General features: G+C 28.2%; 1 protein-coding gene across 3 annotated transcripts in view; it reads right to left on the bottom strand.

Moving 5' to 3' along the window:
* Positions 1-361: 361 nt before the first annotated feature.
* The window catches only part of LOC119611819 (putative inorganic phosphate cotransporter), a 43,515-nt gene continuing 33,160 nt past the window's right edge, over positions 362-10,716 (bottom strand). For 2 of the 3 annotated variants that reach the window (XM_037967518.1, XM_037967519.1), the window contains exons 3-8: positions 5,033-5,214; positions 3,348-3,437; positions 2,811-3,284; positions 2,464-2,746; positions 947-1,188; positions 484-881 (exon numbers count right to left, since the gene is read on the bottom strand). In XM_037967518.1, coding sequence (XP_037823446.1) covers positions 666-881; positions 947-1,188; positions 2,464-2,746; positions 2,811-3,284; positions 3,348-3,437; positions 5,033-5,214 — 1,487 coding nt within the window. In that variant the 3' untranslated portion in view covers positions 484-665. Of the gene's footprint in view, positions 882-946; positions 1,189-2,463; positions 2,747-2,810; positions 3,285-3,347; positions 3,438-5,032; positions 5,215-10,716 lie in introns of all 3 variants that reach the window. The other variant, XM_037967517.1, reaches the window with a different exon arrangement.

The raw sequence follows: 10,716 nt of genomic DNA, 5'->3' as shown, positions 1-10,716 counted from the left end.
TATTAATAAAAAATTAACAGCTTTTTCTTTTTTGATTTAACTATCACATATACAGAAAATGAAAAGAATTTTATAAAATAATTAATATTTATAATTTATAATAATAATAATGAAATCTACATGGTAGTTAGACAATAAAGTTAATTAAATTTGTTTAATGTTTTAATTTTAGAAGTGTTTTCTTTTCTTTTAAACAAAAAACGTTTAACAAAATAATTTACAAAATGAAGTTGTCTATAATTTCTTTTGTTTGCAATAATGAGGTAATTTTTTTAATAACATTTTCTTGTTTTATTTGTTTTTTAAAATAATAATAAAAATTAGGTTTAAATTATACTGACATTTCGTGCTATATTTTTTGATTTTTTTTATTTAATTATTTACTTAAAATTAATAAATAATAACTTAAATAGTTCTGTTTTTAGTTTTAATTTTTTTTTTAAATTTTACTGTGATCCTGGTAATTCCTGATTTCAATTTGTCTTTTTTTTCTAGCCTTCTTTTAAACTTTCTTTAACTTGTGGTTTCTTTCTTCTCATTTTTCGGGGTTTTTTTTAATTACTTTTAGTTTTTAAACTTATCAACTAAAACAACTACTAACTTAGCCTTTTTTGTATTTTTTGTTGTTAAATAATATAATAATTAGTTTAATTTACATCTATATACTATTGGGTGGCGGTAATGGCGGCTGGGCGTAACCCTGTAATTGTGGGAGGACTAGTTTGATGTTGTGACTCCAAGGTATTTGAGTCTTTTTCATCATTATCGGGATTATCCCAAGGTTGACGTTGACCCGAGGCAAATAAGTTATAGAAGGTACCGGCGGCAATATAAATACCAGCTGCAATAAAGAATACCTTTTGCCATTGAGCAATTGTGGGCTGTAGAAGAAAGAAATCTGATTAGATTTTACTCTAAAAGGAGCACAATTTTGTTGTGAAATTACCTGATTATGAATTAAATTGCCAGCGGCAATGGGCGCCAAAAGACCGGCCAAATTGGCAGAACAATTTGTGATGGCCATAAGGAAACCGGCGAAACGGGGAGTCAAATCCAAGTGATTGATTTTGAAACCAGAATAAATACCACCATTAAGACCCACACCAATAGTTAAGATGGCCAAGGTTAAGACACGATCACAGCCGGTGTAAGAGGCCGCAATTAAAGCAATACCGGGACCATATTGACCTAAAAGAAGAGAAATATGAAATTATTAATAAAAAATCTAAACCTCTCATAAACAAATGAAACTATAAACTCTTCTAGAGTCAAGATTAAAGACCGATCTATAGGCAAAACTATAGACAGATATAAGGGCAAGACTATTGATAGACCTATAGTCAGGACAATAGACTAATCTATAGTCAAGACTATAGACTTATCTATAGTCAAGACTATAGACAATCTATAGTCAAGACTATAGACTAATCTATAGTCAAGACAATAAACTAATCTATAGTCAAGACTATAGGCTGATCTATTGTCAACACTATAAACTTGACTATAGTCAAGACTATAGACTAATCTATAGTCAAGATTATGGACCAATCTATAGTCAAGACTTTAGACTGATCTATAGTCAAGATCATAGACTAATCTATAGTCAAGACTATAGACTAATCTATAGTCAAGAATATAGACTAATCTATAGGCAAGACTATATACTAATCTAAGGTCAAGACTATAAACTAATCTATAGACAAGACTATAGACTAATCCATTTCAAGACTATAGACTAATCTATAGTCAAGACTATAGACTAATCTAAAGTCAAGACTATAGACTAATCTATAGTCAAGACTATAGACTGATCTATAGTCAAGACTATAGACTGATCTAGAGTCAAGACTATAGACTGATCTATAGTCAAGACTATAGACTAATCTATAGTCAAGACTATAGACAGATCTATAATCAAGACTATAGACAGATCTATAATCAATACTATAGACAGATCTATAGTCAAGACTATAGACTAATCTATAGTCAAGAATATAGACTAATCTATAGTCAAGACTATAGACTAATCTATATTCAAGACTATAGACAGATCTATAGTCAAGACTATAAACGAATCTATAGTCAAGATTATGGACTAATCTATAGTCAAGACTATAGACTTATCTATAGTCAAGACTATAGACTAATCTATAGTCAAGACTATAGACTAATCTATAGTCAAGACTATAGACTAATCTATAGTCAAGACTATAGACTAATCTATAGTCAAGACTATAGACTAATCTATATTCAAGACTATATACAGATCTATAGTCAAGACTATAAACGAATCTATAGTCAAGATTATAGACTAATCTATAGTCAAGACTATAGACTAATCTATAATCAAACCATAGACTAATATATAGTCAAGACTATTTATAGTACTAATCTATAGTCAAGACTATAGACAGAACTATTGTCAAAATTTTAGACAGAACTCTTTAATTTCCCTTAACTTACCAATTGAGTTCATAATCTTTCTAGTAGAAGTATGATTAAAGCGATTTGAAGAGATCATCCAATCGGCAACCACCGAAATACTCATAGAGAAGATCCACATAGCCAAGTAAGGGAGAGAAGACAATAAACCATTTGATTTTAAAGAGAAACGTAACACCTGCTTCATATAGGTAGGCAATTCAGTCATCAAAGTTTCATAACCATAATTATGACCCATGTGAGCAAACAAAATGGCATAGAAAGGTAAAGATTTGCAAATAGCTTTGAAGGGGATGGGAGGAATCTAAAATGACATAAAAAAATTTTAAAAATACTTCTCTTCACAGTCTCAGCAGTAAGAAACTAACCTTAATATCATTGGTACCCCACAGCGAATGATTAATATATTTCTTTTCACGTTCATCGATCTTGGGATGTGAAGAAGGATCCTCATAGACCCAGATCAAGAAAGCCACCGACCAGATTGTACCCACAGCACCGAATACATAGAAAATTGAGGGCCAGCCTCCATCGAAACCGTATTCAGCCAATAAACCCGACAAGGGCATAGAGATAATCGTGCCAAATTGTGCACCCGCATATACCGCAGCACCCATACGTGATCTTTCATTGGGTGGTATCCATTTGGCCAGCAAAGCATGCGTACAGGGCACAATGGGTCCTTCTCCCAAACCCTGAATGAAACGTACCACACACAAACCCCAGACACCACCTTCGCGAGCGGCTACAGGGACGAGGAAAGCAAAAACGGAATTGATTAACATACCCCAGCCGAGGAAGTTGAGGGAACCGTATTTCTTGGCCAACATGCCAAAGGGAATCTAAAGGAAGAAAAAAGTTATTACAATTTGTTCAGGGTTTTATGGGGGGTAAAAACAACTAACCTGTGTGAGTACATAGCCATAGAAGAATGATGATAGAATATAACCTTGTAGGGCAGAATCCCAAGCAAATTCACCATCTTGTCCATGATCCTAAAATGTATAAAAAGAAAGATTTTAAAGATTATAAACATTTAAAAGCGGCGAAATCTAAACTATAGAGTCTATAGTCTAGACTAAAGATTATAGATCAATCTAAAGTATTGACTATAGATCAGTCTAAAGTCTTGACTATAGATCAGTCTATGGTCTTGACTATAGATCAGTCTATAGTCTTGACTATAGATCATAGTGCTGACTATAGATTAGACTATAGTCTTGACTATAGACCAGACTAAAGTCTTGACTATAGATGAGTCTATAGTCTTGACTATAAATGAGTCTATAGTCCTGACTATAGATTAGTCTCTAGCCTTGACTATTGATCAGTCTATAGTCTTGGCTATAGATCAGTCTATAGTCTTGACTATAGAACAGTCCATAGTCTTGACTACAGATTAGTCATGTCTATATATTAGTCTCCAGTCTTGAGTATAGATTAGTCTAAAGTCTTGACTATAGAACAGTCTATAGTCTTGACTACAGATTAGTCATGTCTATATATTAGTCTCTAGTCTTGAGTATAGATTAGTCTATAGTCTTGAATATAGATCAGTCTATAGTCTTGACTACAGATTAGTCCTGTCTATATATTAGTCTCTAGTCTTGAGTATAGATTAGTCTATAGTCTTGACTATAGATCAGTCTATAGTCTTGACTACAGATCAGTCTATAGTCTTAATTATAGATCAGTCTATAGTCTGGACTATAGATCAGTCTATAGTCCTGACTATAGATCAGTCTATAATCTTGACTATAGATCAGTCTATAGTCTTGAATATAGAACAGTCTATAGTCTTGACTACAGATTAGTCATGTCTATATATTAGTCTATAGTCTTGACTATAGATCAGTCTATAGTCTTGACTATAGATCAGTCTATAGTCATGACTATAGCTCAATCTATAGTCTTGACTATAGCTCAGTCTATAGTCTTGACTATAGCTCAGTCTATAGTCTTGACTATAGCTCAGTCTAGTCTTGACTATAGAACAGTCTATAGTCTTAACTATAGAACAGTCTATAGTCTTGACTATAGAACAGTCTATAGTCTTGACTATAGAACATTCTATAGTCTTGACTACAGATTAGTCATGTCTATATATTAATCTCTAGCTCAGTCTAGTCTTGACTATAGAACAGTCTATAGTCTTGACTATAGAACAGTCTATAGTCTTGACTATAGAACAGTCTATAGTCTTGACTATAGAACATTCTATAGTCTTGACTACAGATTAGTCATGTCTATATATTAGTCTCTAGTCTTGAGTATAGATCAGTCTATAGTCTTGACTATAGATCAGTCTATAGTCTTGACTATAGATCAGTATATAGTCTTGACTATAGATCAGTCTATAGTCTTGACAATAGATTAGCCTCTAGTCTTGACTATAGATTAGTCTATAGACTTGGCTACAGATCAGTATATAGTCTTGCCTATTGATTATCATATAGTTTTAACTATAGATCAAACTATATACCAGTCTATAGTCTTGACTATGGGGAAGTTTAGGTCGTTGACTTACGATCAGTCTCTAGTTTAGACTTGATATATATTTTTGTTAAAAACATTAGTTGTTACAACTTACCACTTCTGAATAATTTGAATCGGGACATTCATCATCCCAAACAACTTCATCATTACCGGCTGTAATGGCGGTATGATTGACCATAGCGACAATAGCTACCGACATATTGGTACGCATCACATAGGCATTGGCCATGCCCAAAAAGAGCATAAACGTGACAAAGTAGCGGGTTTGAAAGAGACCTAAAATAGAGATAATAATATAAATTAAAATATAGACGTCATTTGAATAATTAGCTTTGGAAAATAAACAATTTCTATAAAAGATTTAAAAATTTGATTGTAAACATGATGCTAAAGTTTTAGCTCAGCAACAGTTTTTTAAATTTGAAATTTTATAAGAAAAACAACAATAAGATTATCTGTTTTAGAATTATAGTTTGTCAATTACTAAAACGTTTTAGAATGTTTTAGAAGAAATTTAAAACCCTACAAAATAATGCGTGTTAAGTAATATTTTAGCACATTAGTCATTAGAGGTAGTATTTTCAATTCCCTTTAGATTTTAACACAATGCTAAACTACTGTATTTTAGAGAGAAAACATTTTCAAACAAAAAAAAAAAAAAAAAAAAAAATTATTTAGCACAATTATCTTAATGTTAATAGAATATTAATTATGGCATTTTTTTGAAAAAGTGCTAAGTGCTATTTAAATACGTATACAAATAAATCAAATAGTTTACAAATAAACAGTATTATTTCAAAATTAAACCCATGACTTCACGTGTTAAATTTGGGGGAAAAGATCTTTGGCCGGTTTTTTTTATATCTAATTTAAAATGCTGTGGGTGTTATTTCTTGAAATTTTTAGCAAAAACATAAATTTCAACTTTATCTTTATAATGCCTTGGGCTATGATCATAAATAATTCATATTAAATGTTTTTGAATCTGTACAAATTATTATGTTGGGATAGCCGGCATTTTGATAAGGTGGATGGATTATACATAAATTGTTTATGTGTGTGTTGGGTTAATTTTATTCTATTCTATTTTTAGTTGTTTAATTTTTAAAATTTTTTAAAATAAAAACACGTGTTTATGTCGTGAGTTACGGAAACTATTTAAAAAGATTTGTAAAATTTAAACTTCAAGGGAAATCCGTTAAAAGTATGAAACTAAGAAAACAATTGAGTTGCCAACTTGAACATAAATATATTATAAAATTGTTTGAAAGTTAAGTTTCTAATACATATTTTGTAGCTAAGATTAATCGTTAACAATTGAATAACTAGATTATTTTGTTATTTCATAAAAATGCGTTGCCAACTTAAAATTTAAATTTTGGAAATATGTTATTTAAGTTAATATTAATAGGCTATTTAGTAAAAATTAAAAAATTTCAAAAACAGAATATTTTAATGTTCGCATTGCCAACTTGAATAGAAAAATCATTCAAAATTGTTTCAAAATTAAGTTTCTAATATTTTTTAGTTAAGATTAAACGTTAACAATTGAAAATCTACAATATTTCGTTATTTAATAAAATCGCATTGCCAACTCAATACTTAAAATTTGAAATCTTTTATATTGCTATATGTGTTAATTGATTTTATTAAACAATTTCTTTAAAATTGGAAAATAAATGTAAATTTCCTTTAATTTTCAGTTTCGCATTGCCAACTTATATGTAAAATCCACTTAAAATTGTTTTAAAGTACAGTTTTTACTTGGTTTTAGCAAAAATATAACGTTAACAGTTCAAAAAAAGCTGTTATTGGGTTATTTAGCAAAATGGCTTTGCCAACTCAAAAGTTAAATTTTGCCAATATGTTCATTTATTTAATGTTAATTAATATTTTCAGGTTTAATATTAGAAAATCCTATTAAAATTTTCGAAAATTTTTTATTATTTAAGAACTTTTAAAAAACGCATTGCCAACTTAAGTCAGAAAATCTCTCAAAAATAATTTTAAAACATTATTTATGTTTATTTACATCATAGCACTGGAATGTGTGTACAGAATATCACTGGAATATGTATTTGTTTGTAAGTTTTTTTTAAATCGCATTGCCAACTTGAAATTTTAATATTAGAAAAAACTGTTTTAATTTGCCTTTTAGTTAAAATTTAAGCCAAATTTGGTAAAATTAATTAAAAACTAGGGAAAATTTCTATAATTTTAGCTTTATAAAGAAAATTGCATTGCCAACTTAAACTTTAAAATCTTGGAAAATTTGCTTTTGAAATCTAAATTAAATACTTTAAGAGCATTTAAACAATTTTAGAATTAAGAAATTTAAATTTTTGCTTGATTGGAAAAGTTCGCATTGCCAATTCAAAATCTAAATATTAGAAAAAAGTATTTTAATTTGTATTTAAGATAAAATTCTAGTCAAATTTGCTAAAATTTATAAAAAATTATGTAAATTTTCTATAATTTTAGCTTTATAAAGAAAATTGCATTGCCAACTTAAACTTTAAAATTTTGGAAAATTTAGTTTTTAAATCTAAATTTAAGTCTTTTAGGGCATTTAAACAACATTAGCATAGAGAAATTTGGATTTTTGCTGGATTTGAATACTTCGCATTGCCAACTCTACATTTAAAATCTATTAAAATGATTTTAAATTTATAAATTAGTCACTTTTTTTATTAAATGTATTAAAAATAATGATTATTTTTAATATTTTTAAAACTTTTGAATGAATGCCATTGCCAACTTATATTTAGAATTGTTTTGAAATTAATTTTCCTTTATAATTAAATTTATTTTATATTTAATAAATGTTTTCGGAAAAGCATTGCCAACCTCTTTTTATAGAAAATTTGTAAATATTCCAAATTCTGGTTATTTGAGACCCTCTTCCATTTTGTTTTGGGTTTTTATTATTTTGTAAAATAACTACTAGGTAAGATTGAACAATAGATTACGTCTTTCATTATAATAAACTACTATCTATGATAACGTCATTTTTTTGGGGGGGAAATATAACAATTTATCATATGTCGCATTATTATGATGATTATATAAACAATTAGTCAAACTTGTATATTGTTCTATTTATATTAAAATGATTTGTTTAATATAATACTAACTAAATACAACAACAAAACCCAAGTAACAAATTTTTGGGAAATTAAGAAAATTTGTATAAAAATTATAGATTTCAAAAGAATTTAAGGCAAATATAATAAAAAATTTCAAATTTAGTTACTAAATTATATAAAAAAGTTTAAAGTAATTAGTGTCTTATTAGTTAATACATATTTGTTTATAATAAGTAGTACGTCAAGTTGTCAAACCTCTTAAAGATATTGCCAACTTTTGTTTCGTTTCATTCTGACATAACATACTTCAAAACTGTCTGATTTAGTTTGTTTTATTATTAAATTGTTGTTTTTAATACAAAAACACTTTAAAAAAAAATTTAATAATAATTTTTGCACACGTGTTAATTGCAACATTTATTTTTGCTGATTTATCAAAAATATAATTTCTTATCATTTTGAATTTAAAACAAAAATTTATTGTTAAGTCATGGAATTTAAAGAAATTATAAAGAAGAGTGTTTTGAAAATGATATTTCCAAGTAAATTTAATTCAATTTCAAATGATGATGATTTTAAAATGAAGATGAAATTATTCCTAAAATCTGTAAAACACTCCTTAAACTATTTGGCTTATCACAGAATAAACAGTTTTACGTCAATTTAATGTCATAGTTATAGAATTTTAATAAAAATATAGAACAAAAAAGTGGAAAAATAGAATGCTGACTAAATGTCTACTTAAATAGTATTGAAAATATAAAAATAAATAAGAATTTTAATGATTAAAACACACCCTTAGAAAAGAGAAGAAATGTAAATAAACAATTTCCGTTTATATACGTCAATAGTTGGCAATATTGACAAGTAAAATATTTAATCTCGAAACAAAAAGTCATCTTCGCAAGTCAAGTTAACATTCCTAAAACCTAACAAAGTTGCCAACTCATTTCAAATCTATAACAATAACATTTCATATATTTGTAACTTTTTTTTTATAAATTATATTGATTGATATATTACACTTTCAATTAATTGTCACTTTAAGTTTTTATTAATAAAGTAAATCATTTTTAATTAAATTTCTCTATTAGTTCTTTAAAACTATTTTAACGTTATTGTATGTGACAAGTAAGTGTCAATTGCAGTAGGGGGACAGTAAATATTTCAATCTTTTACATAATTAATCAATTTTTTTCAAATTACTGACGTTTTCTTAGATAATAACAAATAAAATATTGTTTATTTGTTATATTTATTGATGGTTTTATAATAATTTGAATAACTTTGAGTAGAAATGATATAATTAGTTTCAGTTTCAGTTTCAGTTTTTTTTTTTTTTTTTTTTTTTTTTTTTTTTTTGATTAATCTACATAATAACTCAATTTGTTTATAATTAAGGGTCAAATAGTTAAAATAAAAATAGATTTGTTTTGTTTTTGATTGATTATCAATATAATTTAGTACAAAAAACAATACCCTTGAGGTTTCAGAGATTCTTTTATGCCATCCTAACAGATCCTATAAAATTTGTTATATCGTCTGTAAGTATTATCCATTGGCTTTAATATAAAGTTATAACATCAAATATATCTTGGTCATTCTTTGAGATATGTTCATTAAAAGTAATACATTTTCCAGGATATTTTGTTCCGCTTTTTAGTTAGAGATATTCTTAATTGTATTTATACTGCAAAATTTCAGAAATAATATTCTTCAGTTCTAGTTCAGATCAAGTTTAGTTAAAGCTTAGTTATAGTTCAGTTCTAGTTCAGTTCTATATCAGTTCTAGTTTAATTAAAAATCAGTTCTAGTTTGGTTTTAATTCAGTTCTAGTTCTGTTCCAGTTCAGTTCTAGTTCTGTTATCTTCTAGTTTCGCTCCAGTTCTAGTTCAGTTTAAGTTCTTTTCTAGTTCTGTTCTAGTTCAGTTCTACTTCTGTTCAAGTTCTGTTCTAGTTCAGTTCTACATCAGTTCTAGTTTAATTAAAAATCAGTTCTAGTTTGGTTCTAATTTAGTTCTAGTTCTGTTCCAGTTCAGTTCTAGTTCTGTTATATTCTAGTTTCGCTCCAGTTCTAGTTCAGTTTAAGTTCATTTCTAGTTCTGTTCTAGTTCAGTTCTACTTCTGTTCTAGTTCAGTTCTACTTCTGTTCAAGTTCTATTCTAGTTCAGTTCTACTTCTGTTCTAGTTCAGTGCTAGTTCAGTTCTAGTTTAGTTCAGTTTTAGTTTTGTTCTAGTTCTGTTCTAGTTCTGTTCTAGTTCTGTTATAGTTCAGTTTTAGTTCTGTTCTAGTTCTGTTCTAGTTCTGTTCTAGTTCTGTTCTAGTTCTGTTCTAGTTCTGTTCTAGTTCTGTTCTAGTTCTGTTCTAGTTCTGTTCTAGTTCTGTTCTAGTTCTGTTCTAGTTCTGTTCTAGTTCTATTCTAGTTCTGTTCTAGTTCTGTTCTAGTTCTGTTCTAGTTCTGTTCTAGTTCAGTTCTAGTTCAGTTCTAGTTCAGTTCTAGTTCAGTTCTAGTTCTGTTCTAGTTCAGTTCTAGTTCAGTTCTAGCTCTGTTCTAGTTCTGTTCTAGTTCTGTTCTAGTTCTGTTCTAGTTCTGTTCTAGTTCTGTTCTAGTTCTCTTCTAGTTCTGTTCTAGTTCTGTTCTAGTTCTGTTCTAGTTCTGTTCTAGTTCTGTTCTAGTTCTGTTCTAGTTCT

Source organism: Lucilia sericata, unplaced genomic scaffold (genome assembly GCF_015586225.1).
Source record: "Lucilia sericata isolate MDLA Ls3-8-SP2 unplaced genomic scaffold, ASM1558622v1 Contig001538F_arrow, whole genome shotgun sequence".
NCBI classification, from domain to species: Eukaryota; Metazoa; Arthropoda; class Insecta; order Diptera; family Calliphoridae; genus Lucilia; species Lucilia sericata.
Note: the sequence above shows the minus strand (reverse complement) of the source record. Positions and strands in the feature narration are given on the sequence as shown.